The 18,071-nt window shown below is 41.1% G+C and overlaps 2 protein-coding genes across 3 annotated transcripts in view; one reads left to right on the top strand and one right to left on the bottom strand.

Annotated features, from left to right (window-relative positions):
• The window catches only part of dync2h1 (dynein cytoplasmic 2 heavy chain 1), a 65,884-nt gene extending 61,783 nt beyond the window's left edge, over nt 1-4,101 (bottom strand). For both annotated transcript variants that reach the window (XM_068756703.1, XM_068756702.1), the window contains exons 1-10: nt 3,919-4,101; nt 3,388-3,561; nt 3,083-3,221; nt 2,782-2,900; nt 2,340-2,484; nt 2,025-2,170; nt 1,837-1,923; nt 1,391-1,525; nt 1,047-1,160; nt 823-934 (exon numbers count right to left, since the gene is read on the bottom strand). In XM_068756703.1, the coding sequence (XP_068612804.1) occupies nt 823-934; nt 1,047-1,160; nt 1,391-1,525; nt 1,837-1,923; nt 2,025-2,170; nt 2,340-2,484; nt 2,782-2,900; nt 3,083-3,221; nt 3,388-3,561; nt 3,919-4,101 (1,354 nt within the window). The remainder of the gene's footprint in view (nt 1-822; nt 935-1,046; nt 1,161-1,390; nt 1,526-1,836; nt 1,924-2,024; nt 2,171-2,339; nt 2,485-2,781; nt 2,901-3,082; nt 3,222-3,387; nt 3,562-3,918) is intronic.
• A 4,638-nt stretch (nt 4,102-8,739) lies between these two features.
• On the top strand, nt 8,740-15,301 carry LOC137912513 (T-lymphocyte activation antigen CD80-like). Its single transcript, XM_068756664.1, is given in 5 exon segments — nt 8,740-8,833; nt 9,192-9,494; nt 9,824-10,129; nt 10,356-10,466; nt 15,213-15,301. Coding segments are annotated over 5 exon segments (903 nt in total).
• Nucleotides 15,302-18,071: the final 2,770 nt, after the last annotated feature.

The raw sequence follows: 18,071 nt of genomic DNA on the forward strand, positions 1-18,071 counted from the left end.
GAATGAGCAGGTAGAGATTCTCCATGACCTTTCCTACGACAGAATGAAGCAAGCTGACTTCACTATAAAAACAGTTGGTCATGCAGTCAAAGGTCTTGAAGCTAAATTCAGTTTTTCATCTTCAATCTTAGATTAAATTTTTACATTTATTTGGACATTCTGAGCCAATTGCTTTCCTGACGTGTTTAAAAGTGAAGTTGTCTCATAATTTCCAGTATAGTCGAACATCTTAATGCACCATTCAAACTTCAGCATGTCTGAATTGAATGCATTACCCTTAAATGCACCACTATAGACAGGATTAGCGGGCTTTAATAGGCAGATACCATGCCGAGGATTGGGAGGACGGTGGACAAAAAGCAGGATTCCAACACCAGAAAACATGAGTAGAACCCAGACTTTGGTTTTTGGATAGGTTTATTTAGCAGAACTACTCGAGTTAAAGTTAGTGAAAGATGTTTTTGGTTAAATATTCCAGAAAACATAACATAAATATCAACATTACTTATTCGGGCTTTTTATTTCAAATTTTCCAAAACTAGAAAGGTCGAATGTGAGGCTGCCACGATGCTACGTCGTTTTGAAAATTAACATTTTACTGTGATATGCAGTTTAATCTCTCATCTGTACTTCTTGAAAGGTATTCAACACCATCTTGGATTTCACAGAGCATGAACAGAGTTTATTCAGATTAAATTATAGAATAGAATAGAATAGAAAGCCTTTATTGTCATGGCATAGTAGCTACACAATGAGATTATTTTCGCTCTGTGATGGGAAAATACCTTGTGGCAAGTCTGTAACAGGAATAAAAGTCAGAACCTTTGTTGTAGTCCAGCAGCCTGGCCAGTAGGGTCTCTCTCTCCGGCTGCAGCTCTTTGCTGATGGTGGGACGTCTGATCAACTCCTTGTGCTTTTGAAAAATCTGCAACAGCTTGACAAGAAACAACCACACATCCACAAGTATATTGGGTAAGTCCCTTCATCGCCACAGACCCCCCGACACGACATTTAACAACCTGATCTGAAACAGTGTGTTTTAGTACCTGTTGTGGATTATCCTGTACATTAGCAACAAAGCTTTTCAATCTGCCAGCGGCCTCCTGCTCTGACGGAGCAATCAGGCGTTCGAACTGAGCCACTGCTGCTCTCCAAAGAGGCTGCAAAAGTGAAAGAAGAAAAAATGCATTCATAATCTAAGTTAACGAGTGTTAAGTTACAGATGTTTCATCCTTGAGTGTTTTAGACAAAATTTCAAATGTCCACATGATTGGAGGTTCTCTAACATACGTAGTAATTTGAAGTACCGTAGGCAGCATCAATCAGTCACACAAAAAGGAACCTGTCTCCTACAAATTGCACATACTGTCTACATGCATGTTAAACTGACCTCAGTGTAAGGGTTGTAAAGCAGAGGGTTGAGTCCGGAGAAAGGTTCAAAAACACGATCTGAAGTCAGAGCGTTTTGTTTCCCTCCTGGCAGCAGAAGCAGCAGTTTCTCATGAACCACGCGCAGAGTCACCACCTGGTAGACACAATCACGTCATCTACGACCACGGATTTATTGTGTGCTCGGTCGTTTATTATATAAGGTAATGTTCCCAAACATAATAATTGCAACCACAAGGAAAATTGGTGCAGCCATTTTAACCCATGTCAGTGGTAACTTTTCGTCTCTAAGCGGAAAATATTTTCCAATAAGTAAGGTCTTAACAGCAATTTTCTCGTGAAAATATGATATTGTGACCACATAGCTGGTGATAACATGAAGAAAAAGATAAATAATAAATTTGCTAAACAAAGTGTTTCCTTAAGCCTGCATCAACCCGATCGTACCTCATCTAATCTGTTCGCAAGGCAGCGTAAGGTTTGCGGGCCGTGCTTGTTTCCCTTCCAGGGGTGGGGGGCATGTCGCTTCCACACCTGAGAATGTATTATTCGTTTGAAGCTTTAACTATACAAGGCATTGAAAGTCATTCCTTCAACAGAAGCAGCACAGGTTTTGATTGTTCGGTTTCCCACACCTGTCCAGTCAGATGTTCACAGGCCATCACCCACTGTTCACAGATCACAGCTCCGGTTCTGAGGTTCTCTCCCACCGATATAAATGGCTCCTCAAAAACTTTAAGACCACCCAACTTCCTCTGCACATATCTTCCCAGAGCCCCGCCTTGTAAACATAGAAACAAAAATATAAAAACAGCACCACATTGTAATTATTGACCCGCCACCAGTTACTGGATATTTAAGAGTTTCCCAGGAAATAAAAGTTGTTTTTGTTCTCAAATGTGTTGACTGTTAATTTTCTTTTTTTGCATTGGTTTGTGTACGAGTCGCACCGATGACATCCATGAGTCGGATCATGCGTGTCTCCGGATAGGGCTCGAAATCCGTGTGTCTCCAAAGGTCATCGAGACAATCTCTGCTCTGTTCCACCAGATCCACAACATCATACATGGACAAACCATCAACACCCTCATATTCCTGATGCAAACACAGAGAGACACAAACTTTGATGTGTTAGTTAAGTTTACTGCTTTCTTGTTTTTCTTGAGCTATATCTGTGTTAATGGTCCACTTTTGTGTAATTGTAAAATGTAAAATAAAATTTAAGGCATCTTTAAAACACATACAGATTACAATTCACATTTTTATTAAATTGTCTTTCAGTTTGCAAAGATCCTGCATGCAATACACACAATACGGTTTGTAGTAAAGCAATGACTTTGATTTTCCTTTTTGATTTAGTCAGTAACGATATGCAAGAGTGTGAATACATACCTTTTGTATAAGTTTAAACTGCAGAGTGAAATGTGTGGCCCTTTCTCTTACACTGCTCCTCTCTGCAGACTCAGACAGATCAGCCCAGTACTGGAACTCATCACTTGGGGTTAGAATTCCTGCAAAGAATAAAGAAAAACATGAGCTCATATTGTAAAAATTCATGCAAGCATATCTTTTCATCCACATCTGGATAAAAATCATATAAAAGTACAGTAAATACCACCAAGTGGCATTTATAATATTGTGTCCCTTCAAAATAAAAGTGAAAATATATATATACATGTCTATGTCAGCATACCGAGGACATTTTCTTCTGAGCGGCTCGACTTGGCAGAGGATTGTGCTCCAGACTGGCGGACCACTGAGCCCAGGCCAGACTCCAGCTCACCCAACAAGGCTGCTAGCTTGGGGTCGAACGCTGAAGACCATCGCTCATCCTTGGAAAGGAAGTCACAAAGAGATTAATTTGTTTTCTCCTCTGCTCCTGCCTTATTCAGGCTCCCAAATTCACATCAGACAAATATGTTTATTTGTCAAACTAAAAACATCTTAAATGTTTTTGCCTAATTCTGGGCTCTTTAAAACACAGGGATTAAACCTCACCTTCAGCAGAACTGGTGCAAAGACTTGTCTTACAGCCTGGTAGAGTGTGTTGATGGGAGACTCCAGCATGGATGAGACGAGGAGGCACTGATGAAGGTTTTCTTCCGTGATCACTGTGGGACGCAACTTGAAGAACACCAACACCTTGTCTCTGCTGTCCACCGAAGCTTTAATCTGAAAAAGCAATTTTATTGTCAAGTCAACATCCTGTATGATGTTTAACTGCTGTTTTTGCTTGATGTAGGGACAAAGGTAGATACCCTGAATATGCAGATACAATTGAGATATACACAGAAAAACTAATTAACAGGGTGAACGTTTGTGGTGCATGTGGATTAGCACAGAACAGTTCTGGTAAAATATCTATTTATAGTGGAATGTTATGAAATGATTTATTTTATTATACGCTATGTTTATCCAATAACAAATATGAGCTTATGTTTCCATGCCACAGAGATCCTTTCATGTGAACGTATCGTTCTGCACGGTGACACTTGAACATTATAGATATGCTTTGAATATTTCGGCTACCTTATTTGACAATTGAAGATCATTATCTTGTCTGCTGACAGACAGGACAAATTCATTCCCATCATCCAAGAAGTTATTGAGCTGTGTGCTGTCAGCCAGGGAAGACGAAGGCTTTAACCCGTAAAAGTTCCCTGTCGTGGTCAGGATAAACTTCTTGCGCTCATCATCTGAGCTGTGAGGCATCTTCCAGCGGCAATAATGTCCTGCAGAGAAAGATGGGATATGAAAAGAACAACATCACAAAAGACATTCTGTATTGTTAAATGTCGATGATTTATGTACTAAGGACTTTCAGCGGAAACAAGACCGCAAGGGCTTTTTTGGAATGCTTCTCTTAGACAGAACGTTTGACTGTACTTGTACTGTAATACATGCCACTGTGTGACTGTACTTGTACCCTAACATTCTATCTGATAAATATATTCATCATCATCATCAAACAAGCAAACAGATATTCAATCATTTATTTAGGTCTAAAAAAACTAGACTAGACTCAAACACATCCTTCATAATGTCTAACTATAATGTTTCAAGCCTTCCTGAGTAGAATAAGAGTTCGTATCTTTGAAGCTACAACTAGCTGTTGCATCAGGACCGGGACTAGTTTGTGCCTGACGACATGCAGAGGAGGCTGAAACTAGAGCTACTTCTTCCTTCGTGAAACCAAATGTTATGTTTTAACCTAACACGAAATTTAACTGTACAACCAAGACACATGACCATTCAGTGCTTTCGATTCTATCCATCTATAGCTAGTTATTTTTGACCAAAAGATGGTTACGTCACATCTACTAATGCTTGCACCGCAAATGTGCTATCGATGGAGCTAACAAGACGTGCTAGCTAACAAGCTGTAGCTCGCCGCCCCGTGCTTAGGCTTTAGCATTCTAGCTATCTGGGTAGACTCAGTCTACTAGACTGGAACATGCTAGTAAGCTAACAGAAAATCGTTACCGTTTTCCTCCAAAATCTTCTACTTTCTTAGCTGGGACTGGAGTAACTTCTTTCACAAAGAGAAGCTATGTGTGTTCAGGATTATGCCTGCGTGGTTACCACGTAGCAACTACGATTCTGCGCATTACTTACGCTATTTACGTAGAAAGAGAGCCACAACCTGGAATGCATTTGCGCCACTATTTTTAAGTGCTCATAACATCCCCATAATACCGGTCAAGTGGCATTCAGATCCAGAATGTTAAAATTCCTCGGGCAGAGTCAGGCTAATAATATTACAGCCTTTGTAAACTATAATTAAATTATGGCTGAAACTGTGCTGTGTTCAGTTTTATGTGTTAAATTTCATGTGTCTTCAAAAAAAAATACAGAGGTGGCCAGCTCAAGTATTTTTCAAACTAATACTGATTGCAGAAGAAGTGAAGGGTTCAGAGTCGGGCTGGTATTTCTCTTCAGTGTTGACCTTTAGGTTTCAGGAAAACAATATGTATCCACAAAAATCTATAAACTTCCACTAAACAATTTATTCCTGTTGCCTATTGAACTGAATTTGAATGTGATGCACTCCAGTTTTCTGTGCACTTGGGATTTCTCTCATTTCACTAAACTGTTCACTCCGTGAGTGAAAAAAAAAAAAAAGCAGCCAGCTGATGGACAATTGCCACCTTCAGACTCATATTGTTCCTCAGATTTTCTTGCATAACCATTTTAAAAAGTGATATTTTGTGTTCGCTTCTGTTAAAGGGAGCAACGCAGACCTCTCACTAACTCTATTATTTCATATGAAACCTTTTCAGCTTGTCTTTACTCACTCACCTGTAACCGATGTGTTGTGATTTGTGAGCTGCTTATATCTTAGCAATGCTCTCGATGTGTGATGGAATTCCCCTTTTTTGCACCCAGCTTCCGTAGGGCAGAACCCTTCCCAGCTGGGGAATTTGCTCTTTGACCAAGGGAAAAGTTGTTGTTGTCACTTGTCCAGAAGTATCATGTCACTGATACTGTTTCTGTAAAGGAGGAGTTAAAGCACATTGTTATAGGTTGCCACATTGGAAGGAAAATGTCTATGAGCTAACATTTGACAAAGTTCTGCTTGCTTTTAAAGCCAGCATATGAGATGGCGTGCAAGTATTTTCTGTGCCCTTATTATTGCTTTAGCTGGGAACCTTTCAAACAACTTTCTGAAGGGCGATCGACTTTAATTATTGGTAATGCAGATGGATAATTGTCAGACTTTTTACAATATCTGTCATTAGACCAAATGCAGGGATTAGCAAACAGATGTGAAATTATTTTTCACCAACTGTGAGAGAAGAACACAAAACACAAGCAGAATATGAGACGTTGCGGTCAATGGAGAAAAGATCACATGAGCAACAAACTGGTGACGTATTTCTGTTTATAGCACATCAGCGGTCAAGGACAGGAAGTCTCAACACTAAACTAGATTTCACAATCGTCCACTGTCCAATTATTGCAGAAAAATGACCTGCATGGATGCCATGCATGCTCTTTAGCGTGCCAATCTTTTATCAGAGGCTCCTTGAACGACAATAGTAACAAATCCTGGGAAGTTTTCTGACTGTTTAACTTTCATTGACATTTTTGCTGTGGCTGGTACTCCTGGGTGTTTTCTGGTTTGGACAATGAATTTCTTGCTCTACAGTTGAATGAAAAATGTACATTTGTTCTGTCCATTTTGGTGACAGAATGTCTGACTGGATGTGTGTAAGATAATGTTCTACTTGCCGAATTTGAGGCATACTCTGCATCACACTCCTCAGATCATTCAATGGCTTAGATTAGATAAAAAAAAGATGAATTAATTTGTGGTATGTGGTTTAATCAAGTTAAGTCACACCCAAGTCAGTTCGTGAGCCAATGTCTAATCTAGTCAAGGTGTCATTTCCTTTTAAGTTCCTTGTGGACTACGTCTAATGTGACCCATCTTGTCCAGCAAGATAGTTTGTCAAACTGATCACTTCTGATACCAGCGCGAATAAAATGTCCCTGAGAGCCTTTTTAAGCAGACAAACCATCACCAGTCACACACAGTAACATACAGTATTTCTTAGTATTATTAATATACATTTTTCATACAACTGCAATTATTGCCACACAAGGAAAATAACATAATTACACTCCCCTTTTCAAAATCTACCACCTGAATTAAGTGCTCAGGTGAAAGGAATGCGTCGTCATAGATACCAGAATACATGTGGCTTTAAAAAAAATAAAGGAAGTGACTCATCTTACGCCGCCAGTCATACTTCCTTACTGAAATGGTCGGAGTGGAGTCACTCGGTAACGAAGCTGAGTGAGCTGGCATGGTAAGAACTTTCCCCGTTGACTTTTGAAATTATTTTTATTGTTGTGGTTAAACTTTTATTACAATAACTCAGTTTATTCTTTAAGCCAACCTTAGGGAAGGAGTGAAGACTGTCTTAACAGGATCAAATTTGTGTCAACATACTTCCTTATTTAGTGCATCTGGAGCTGGCACTGATGTGATCACACATTGTAATTCATCGTATTTAAAGTCTCAAATGAATGAAAAGAGGAAAACGAAAGTAGCATTTAGAAACCTCCACTCCCATATGTCTGTCACCCAGTATAATCAGTACCTAATGGTCTCGAGAGGCCTTTCACTTCTTATTATTAGGGATGTCCCGGTCAGGTTTTCTTGACCCCGAGTCCGAGTCATTTGATTTTTCAACCGATACCGAAAAACAGATCCACGATGTCCCTTATTTTTTATTTTAGTCATCTTATTTCAACATTTAACTCTCAAACAGAGCACTTCTGTGGCGCAGCTCGAACATTCAAGTAATAAATAAAATACTTTTTTCGCTTTGGACTTGGACTAGTGCAACAGGAAATATTACATACGAATATTTAAAGTAAAATGAACAGCACTTCAATCGCGAGGTTTTTGTCATGGACTTCAAAATACTTCCAACACGACAGAAATACTCGCGCGACCCGCTTCAAGCTGCTTCCGTGTTTAGCCAGCATCCAACCAATAGTGTCACAGTAAGTGACGTCATGCCGTCCGCGTCACGATCTCTGTCTGGAGGAGGGAGGTCTCACTCTGTGCCAAAGCGCAACTCCAGATATGACACAAAGGAATGACAATAATGATCCATATATATACGAGTCCTGATCGGGAGCTAACGCCCAATTCCGATCGAGTCCGCAAGCTCGTGATCGGGCCCGATTCCGATCACAAGATCGGATCGGGACATCACTAATTATGATAAAACGTCACACTCCGTCTTTAGCGGAGAAGTCCACCGGTTCAAATCCCAGCCCAGACAAAATGAGGAACATGTGCTGGTGGCTGGAGAGGGGCCAGCTCAGAGCACTGCCGAGGTGCCCATGGGCAGCCCCCCCCCCCCCAGCAGCGACACCACTCCTCTCCTGTACCAACATCCTTTCTGTTCAGTTTATAAAAACTACTTTTACTGTATTCTACAAACTTTTGTTTTTAAGTGAAAAGCTTTGCCAGCAATCCTTTGAAATAAAAACAGGCACATAAATACTAGTAAAATGTGCTTTTTAAAATATTCGAGTCTGCACTGACTTAAAGGAGAGAATGGAAGAGGCAATCAACCCTGAAGCTGATGAATGATTTGTCCTTCTTTTTCAACAGGCATCAAGTAATAGCCCTCAGCTTTTTCTGTGAGTGTCCGTTCCCTTCCGTATTGCATGAAGTCAACTGTGTTTGAGGTTGCGGTGCTCTATTCAAAGTGGTTAATTCTCTACACAAGAGGGACTTCCTACTGAACGTAATCGTTCATCATCTTTGCATAGAACCAGAAAATCCTATTGCTTTGCTGAATAGTTTGCTTCACTCGAGTTGCCAGAATGTTTATTCTACCTCTCTTTCTGCCAAGAAATCGAAAGCTTTCCTCCCAGCTGCTGTCTTCCTTCCTAATCATGGCACTGCACTTTTGTCCAGGTGAGCGTTGCTGTCATATGAAGGCTTTGACACCACACTTTAATTTAGATTTCACAGTTAAACTGCTTGTACAAATGGATTTTAAATACAGTAATATAGTGCAAGGGTTCTCAAAGTGGGGATTGAGAGATGATTTCCAGAAATCAAATAAAATTTAGAAGCTCCAGTCCAGCTGACATTGTGCGGGAAGCGTGGTAAGATCAGTTAAAGGTATAAAATAAAATAGTTTCTTAGCAGTCAGTTGAAGTCAGTTTCGACCAAGCCCTTTTTCTTCTTCTTCTGATCTATTCCACGATTTGCATACGGACTGTCCCAGCATGCTTTCAAACCTTGACTTCCACTTGCTTTTGTCTCCCAGGAATTGCTGCTGACGTTTATCTCAGAGGGGAAGTTGGTGGAAATGTGACCATTCACTGTCCGGTTAAGGAGCAGAGCCAAATCGAGCTATTCTACTTCCAGAGAGGCGACAACTATATCAATGGCTACCATGCATTTCATGATATATCAAACATCTCGACCTGGATTAACACCAAAGTGCAACTGAATGCAACTGTGCACATGTATAATCTGAATGCCTCACACAACGGTGATTATGAATGCATTATCGTGTACAAAGGCGATCCTAAAAACTATAAAACCATCGTACGCCTAGATGTCACAGGTACGAATGCATGCATTTCATATTTTAATAATACATCTAATTATTTCAGTTCTAGTATGATAGTTTAAAGATATCCTTTGATCCTGCAAAGAAGAAGGGGAGAAACTGACCCCATAAAGTGCTTAGACAAAGCATCGAGCAAAGGCTACGAATACTTATGTTATATTTCAGTCTCTTCTTTTAAGAAATGTACATTATATAGTATTATGTGTAGAATGTGTAGAGAAAATTCTTTAAATTTAACGCTGCACAACCTTTCCAATGTTTTCTACAAGCCTGCACCTGTCAGAAAACAACGTGCATGCTGACAGTGCCGCTATCTCTCCCAGGGAACTACAGCACGCCCACGTTCACGCTGGGGTGCGCCGATGGCTTGAGTTGCGTGGGGAAATGCACCTCCCACGGCGGCTACCCGATTGCCAGGATGAAGTGGAACGTGCCTTCGACTCGGGAATGGAAGGACTTGAACAACAGTGAATTTCATGATCCGCAAACAGAGTTGTTCAACGTCACCAGCTTCGCAAGATTCAACTGCTCCGAGGGGGAGATGAGGAACCTCAGCTGCTTCGTGGGCGACGTCGCATCTGAGTCTTTCACCGTCTGTGAGTATTAGACTCCAAAGACAGAGCCATTATATATATATATATATATATATATATAGTATTTATAGCCTGATGCACTTATTTTACTATGTGCATCAGAGTTACATGCTGTGGCCCTTCATCTTCAGCAATAACAAAAGGATTTTGTTATTGTGGAGTTTACAGTGGAATTTATAATATATATAATTATATACAGTACTTGATGTTATGCTTTTCAAATTCTGCCTTTGACTGCGTTTGTTCTGATCTGAAGGTGCACCCAGTTACAATCATGTCACTGTGGCAGCCATCAGCACAGTGGCGGTTGTCACTGTAGTGCCGCTCATCCTGCTGCTGCTGTGGTGGTGGAAACGCAAGAAAAGACAGACAGGTAAGGGTTTGTCTCTGTGAAGCTGTTCTACACTCTGGCAATACAAAGATCCCAGCGCCATAGTAACTAGCAAAATCTTTCTGGGTTGCCTTAGGAGGAGGAAATAGTCAGAACGGTCGAGCGAATGGAAACCATGGGTGAGTGGATGCAAATGCACACATTTACTCAAACAACATTTGGCCCCAAATATTCTTTGTAATTTCTAACCCCCCCTCCCCTCCCCCATGGTTCACATTTTTCTTGTAAGCACTGAAATCAACCCTCCCCTTTCTTTCTTTTCCACTTTCAACATTACGTAGAGAGAGCGTTGCCCTCAACATCACGCAGATGACATGACTGCAGCCTCCTTGATGAAGATAGTCCAAGGTTTACTGTGGAATAGGTAATAGGTTTACCTATTCTAAATAGGATGCACACTTTTACCCGCTAAAGTGTGCATCCTATTTAGAACTTTCTAGCATCGTACAGACAAGGAATGGTCTGTCACCACACCTTTCAACAAGTGACGAGGGAACACACATTAACACCTCTCTGTCACTTGGGCTTTATCGTTGTGTTTGGCAACCGGTGAAGTATGTTCATCAAGAGCAGCTTACGGTACTCATTATAAAATGACTTTTTCTTAAAGTAGCCTAAAATGACTTTGAAAAACCGGAACTTTATGCCTTATTCTATGTTGTTGTTTTTCATTTATGCCTCATGGGGCAGTTTGCAGGGACTGGTGCTGCCTCAGGTCTCCTTAAACCTATAACCTATATGTCTATTTGCTTCCATGAATAGAACCAGGACAAAGATTTCCAGCATTTCCGACTAAAATTACGGGGCAAGTGTGACAATTGTGTGACTGAGCAGATTTTCCTACTCTCAGAATATTCTTCTACCTCCATGTCGATTCTAATCATGAGGTCACTTCCTGTAAAAGCTAAAAAGTTTACCCATGGTTTAGTAAAAACAATGGATGATATGGAAAAGGTGAATCATCATCCACTATTCCACCCTGCGGAAGTAGCTGGAGTCGAGAGTTGTTTAGTTTGCTATAGGCGGGGTACACCGCGGACATGTCGCCAGGCCACATAGAGACAGACAACCACTCATGCACTACAAACAATTTGGAATAATGAGTTCACCTAAATTGCAGGTTTTTAGAGGTGGGATGAAACTGGAGAACAAAACACACGCAGGCACAGAGAGAACATACGATCTCAGCACAGATAGGATTTGAACCCGGAACCTGCTTGCTGTGAGGCGACACCGCTACTCACTACACCACCGTGCCACCCCACAAATCGTTAAAGTTAAAAGTTTTGGAAATGTTTTAAAGTTAGAAGAACATTTTTGGATCAGATTGCAAATATTATGGGCATAGATAATCGACAAAGACAATAACAAACCTGCTAAATTTAACGCAGGGGATAGCAGAGCATTCCTTATCCCCGAGCAAAACTACTAACACTGACTTCTATGAGGAGACATATGTGCAAATGTCAGTTTATGACATCATCAACTCGCTTTTTTAAATACTTTGTTTTAAATTTCTTTTACTTATTTCTGTGTGCAATATTCTTTTCACCCTGTTTACACTATCCTGTATTCTTTAGTCTTCTGTTTTTAGGCATAAAGAAGAGCAGTTAATTTTACTTTGAAAATGAAAGGAATTTTCGTTGCCTCATTTGTGTCTAAGATTTTTGTATTCATTTTATTGTTTCTTATCAGAAATTATCTTTATCGGAAGCTGTGAAAATGGATCAGAATTCTGTTTCAAATCATTTTAATGCTATAACTCAGTATTCCGGGATTCCCCTGTAAGGTGCAACAATGAATCCATGGGAAAGTAGTTCCTCTTGGCGGGGAGACGATTGACACCTGCATTATTCTTGTAGATAAGACGATTGTGAACGTCTCGTCTTCAGCCGCTATTATCCGTCTTGTGGATCACGGCTCTGCTGGAGCCGATACCAGCTGGCCATATGGGCAAGGGGCAGCATATTCATTATTCATCAATTCTCATATAAAATAAGGTGTTGTGTCATTAAGCTATATTTATTTTAGACTATTTTATCTCTCTATTTCTAAAATTGTAAATTGTTTACTCAATCTAAATTAGTTTTGGTGAGAAGACCATGTCTTTCCACCTATACTAATGTCAAATGGTTTCTTTTGTCTCCTAAATCTATACAAACACTTGTCGCATTTGACTGTTGTTTTTTGTATGTGTGGGTGTAAGTTTTCCCCCTAAAACATGGAGCACTTTGTATTTGAATGTGTTCTTTATTGTGCTGTGTGAGGAATAAAACATTTTAAACTGATTTCAAAACGTTGCTATTTTCTTCTATCGCAATACACATCTATTGTCACTAGATGGCGCCCTAGCGCCACACAACCTGGACCGCTTTCATTGTTGATTGGCATGATTGGTTTCCTCTATAATATATAATGTCAATATATTTTTTTACGGGTTTTATCACACCTGTTTGCAAGACCACATTACAAGGTCAAATATGTGACATCTGCATGCACAGAGAGTAAAGCAATGTTTATGCACGCAGTATGAATGAATAAATGTGAACACACACCTTTGAGATGGGGACACATGTCGTTTTTCTCTAACCTCAACATCTCATCTGCTGGCTTAGCAGTGTAATGTTGCTGTGAGGTCGGATGCAACAAGGAGAACAAGAAATGTGAGGCAGAAGAGGAGACCAGAAGAGGCTGCGGGGTCGAGCATATGGGATGTAAAATCTCAACATATAGACCATAGCGGACTGTTCTGAAACATTCCCACCTCCTTTGTCTGCCTCGCTCCTTCCTCACACATTTCATCCTTTCTGAACACACCTCTTCCTCGCTGTGACAGCCTGTCAGTCCTCCTCCCCGTGTTTACATTGGGCAGCAGAGCAGCCCCAGGTCGGTTGCACTTCAGGAATGTAACCCTCAAGCTCCTTGCTCTCCTTCCCCTCCTCTTCATTTTTCCTCCATTCCTTTATTTCCTCATTGTATAGCTTCCCTCCTTCCATTACTTCCTTTCCACTCATCTCCTTTCCCTAATTGTACTCCCATCTGCCTCATCACTCCCCTGGCCCTCGCAGGCTCCCTTCCTCCCTTTGCCTTTGTCTAGCCCCTTTTTTACAATTCAGAAAGCATTATCCAAACCCACTCACCCTCCACATCCCCCCTCCCCCGATTCCCCTGTCATCCTCTCCCCATCTCCCTGTCCTCCCTCCCTCATTCCTCTGCTGTCTAACCCAAACAAACCATGGAGGACTTTCCTCTGTGGTGGCTGCAGGAGAAACACACCACATGTCAGAGTGGGTTTAAACATAAACATGAGTCAATTTGAGATACTGGAAAAGGAAATGAGGCGCTTAAGTTCAACATTTGATAGAACTATACTAAAACGAAATCTTGACACTCATACTCACTGCCGCGTTTGCGGAGAAGAGTGTATGTTGGTGTATATTGGCTAAACTCTATTCTTTGGAATGGTGAATAATACCGAATCAAATAAACACTGAAACTAACGGACTTCGAAGAAAAACCTTAAAAAGCTCTTTTCCCATCAGCTCATTCATTGAAAATGTTTTACAAAGCAAATATTTTATCTAATCAAGTCTTTGAATTAAAAAAAAAACTTTTAGTGTGATTTTTTTTTTTTGTATTCCTAATATTTTATGTTATCTGAATAATATGGCGGGCGGCGCGGTGGCGTACCAGGCAGCACTGACGCCTCGCAGCAAGAAGCCACTGGGTTCAAATCCTATGCAGAGTTTGTGTGTTCTCCCCATGTGTCCATTCCCCTTTCTGTGTTCTCCGGTTTCCTACAAAACCATGTAATTTAGGTGAATCAGTCACTCTAAAGTGATACACTGGCGACACGTCCGAGATGTAATCCGCTTCTGGGGGGTAGGCTCCAGCAACACCCATGACCCGCAAAGCAGAAAAGCAGCAGAACATTATGGAATGTAATACATTTGGAAATGTAAATATTAGTGGATAAAAAATGTCAAACTTCTGCTCACAACTTTGTGTACGCACGGACTTATAAATGGCACAATAGGATCCGTCGAGATAAACAAGGGGTCACGACAATTCAATCATATGTAACGAACGATGTTCTGTTTTCCAGTTTGGAATCTCATGCGTAATGTAATAGGACCATTTTCAGTTGGGACACTCAGTCACGTGGCTCGTCTCACACTGTCGGCAGCAAAGGGATTTATAATTCAATTATATTTCTTATGAAAGCGGCTCACGTGCTCTAGTTCTATTGCTGGTGGCTGGAGAACAAGGCATCGATTCACAGTGGGGGATGGGAGCGATCGCGTGAGAGGCTGATAACGTCTCCAAAATAAGATCAGCATCAGTACGACTGTGTGTGTGTGTGTGTGAGAGAGAGAGACTGTGTGTGTGACTGTGTGTCTGTGACAGTATAAACAAAATAAATTGTATTATTAAGAAGGTCTAACTCTGAAATGTCTTGTTTTTTTGTGTGTTTGTAAAATTTCATCTCACTTTCATCCTCAAACTGTTGAAGAAAATTCCTTCACAAGACTCAGAATTCCTGCTGCGATTCCAAATATTAGGAAAACTTTCAGTATGAGCAGAAAACATTAATTACTGTAATATTTAGTTGCTTGCTCTGGAATTCTAAGGCCTGCTGGCTGCTTCCAGGCGCCGGTGTTGTGCTTTGAAAGCTGGTGGGGCGAATCCCTTATGCTTAAATTTTTAGACAATCCCTTTTGCGTAAAGCTGGAGGAAACAGAATGAAGCTGAAGGAGGACAGACGGCGAAGGGCCGAGCAGGTCACGAAGTTCAGCTCTGGCGATCCGGCTGAGTGATCATGCTGTTGCTGTCACCGCAGAAAGCGTCTGCACGACCCCCAGAGACAGGAGAGGTGACCTGGAAGCATTTATCACTTTGGGGGGTTTCTGACCCATGACCTGAGACCTGAGATAGGGGAAAAACACACCAGAAGAAAGGAGGAAGGAGCTGCAGAAAGAGGTGCTACAACATTAAAAAGAAGCTTTTCTAATTCTAAACGTATAAAACACATGTTTGAGTCATCACTCGTGAGAGCAACTTGAACAATCGCGTTCTGTTCTCCGAAGTTACGGTGGTCGCTTTATGAAACTGCTGGAAACAAAGTCGGACTTGATGAGTGCATCAAACACAATATTTCCCTTGGTCAGGGGATGAAGATTCTACTGGTGGTCCCTGTTTAGCTGAGCTGAAAACCATCAGCTCGAGAGACATGAAAGACCTCGGAAAACTTGGGAGCGAGACATTGGCTGCCTCGGAGCTCAATGGAACCATTAGCACCTCCAACGACTACACCAAAAGAGTTCTTGGCCAACTACTACGCCAAGCAATGATGTATAAAGTCATGTGTGTGTGTGTGCGTGCGTGCACGTGAGGAAGACTGAAATGTGAGCAGACATTAATTAGAGTCAGATCTCCCTTGAATATTTATAGAACTCTTCAAGGGACCCAATGGCACACGTATTTGCCCACACACACATACACAGACACATTGTGAGACCAAGTCTCTAGTCTAGTATGATTAATAGTCAGATGATCCAATCAGCAATTGCAATAAAACATAAACCTCAACTGGTTGTTTATGTGATTCACGGACACCATCACTGCTGTTCATCCTGCCATGTGACATTTACAAATGTATTACCAAAACGCAACAGTCTTGATTCTGCAATTCAATTACTGCATGCAGAAAACAGAAAATATCTAACAAAATGAAGAGGACACCTCTCAACCTGCAAACACGAGATGCCGACAGGTCCTTGTAGCGACCTCTGCTTAGTGAGAGAAGGTGCAGACGTTTATGGAGTGTATGCTCAGACATTTTTGTGAGCTGGTTCTCCCTAGTATTTATCAAAGCAGTGACTTGTGTAGGAGTCTGACTGTGTAAATGAAGTGTATTTATTTACGTGAGTGTAAGAAGAGACACCTGAGACACCTCAAAGGTCATTCCTGGATTCTCTTCACATAGCTTTGTTCCTCCCCCCCCCCCCCCCCCCCCCCCCATCACCTCAGAAATAGACCACAGGAGACGAGATGGTGACAAACTCTGTGTGTACAAGAGTGTGGGATCCATGAGAGGCTTGTTCCAGCTAGAGACGGGACAGGGAAGCCGGCCTTGTTTGGAGTGCTCAAGCCTGTGTTTGCGTGACTACACTAAATGCATTAGAAGCGTATCTTTGTTTGCAATTTCTGTGTGAATGTGTTCATTCACATGCATGCGTGTGGAGAAAGTGCGTGTGTGCGTGTGCACAAAGTGATCTGACTATTGATCGTACTCGCAAGCTGTTCTCAAGTTTTATCGTAGAATCTTAATGTATATATTAAAATCTGTCAAAAGAAATTCTCTCATCCTCACGAAAAACGCAATGCAAATGTTTCAGGAGGTGCAACTGCATAGAAACTCTATGTTAGTCTGCCCCCCCATCATTTAATTTTACTTTAAAGGGTCCTGAATCCCCTGCATATAGCCTGCACCACATTGACACATCCCTTTTAGCCACTGTATGTTTGCGCATTTAGATTTAAAGTCTATTGTAACTCTTAATTTGGTCACGTTGGTGACGCCGCTCTGCTGCTGACACAAGTAAGCCCAGACAAAAGGAGAGGTGATTAATTTAAAAAAGCAATCCTCTCTAATGGAGGTGTGTTCATGGCGAGTTTGCGGGAAGCACAAGTTTACAAGGAGTAGGAAAAAATGTTGCCGAAAGACATGACATGCCTTGTGTTTGGTTTACCGGATTTCAACCTCTGCAAACCTTGTAAGGCAAGGATTCGTTTCGCGCCGTGCTTGAAGTGGGCCTGGAAATATTTAATTAGCCTGTAAATCATGCAGATGGGAGTCGACTACAATGTGGGGCAGCAATCACTGCTGGAAAAAATATTCCACTTGTCCTGCAGAATAGAAAAAGGTCCAGCTTGGGACCATTAAGCAAACAATCAAAATAAATAAATAAAGCACAGCCTTAAACAAAAGTACAATACTGTACAGTCATTGTAGTTTTCAGGCTCAGCACCACTGGCTGTATTTTGCTGTCAGTAACGTAAATATAAGATTAAATTGTTATGTTCACTGTGCATAGCTACGGCTATGCACAGAATGCATTGCGCACACGAAAACATGGCGGCCACCATGCAACAATTTATGTTGTAAACAAAACAGATTTTTATAACTTATAAGAAGTGTCAATGTATTTACATAGTAGAGGTCTATGGCTGTATTTTTAGACCGGTTTGTAAAAGCAGTCGGGGTTCCCTTTAATAACCTCATCTGGTGCTCATTTCTCCAATAAACAGAACTTTTCTGCGTTCATCTGTTTCTTTATTTGTTGTCATCATGTTCATAGTTCCCTCCTAGTCCTTGGCAATATGTGTATCAATATGAAAACTCTGATTTTGCTCAAATGCAGCATGTTAATAGCTCATCTCTGTGGACCGAAGAGGTCCACAGAGAGGTGATTGAACGTGCGAACGCAGGCCTATGCCTGACAGGCAGAGTCCAAGTTGTCCTAAAATGGTCAGAACATATTTTCATTTAGTGAGCAACATACAAGGCCATACTTCACTTTCTTG

Source organism: Brachionichthys hirsutus, unplaced genomic scaffold (genome assembly GCF_040956055.1).
Source record: "Brachionichthys hirsutus isolate HB-005 unplaced genomic scaffold, CSIRO-AGI_Bhir_v1 contig_976, whole genome shotgun sequence".
Classification (NCBI taxonomy): domain Eukaryota; kingdom Metazoa; phylum Chordata; class Actinopteri; order Lophiiformes; family Brachionichthyidae; genus Brachionichthys; species Brachionichthys hirsutus.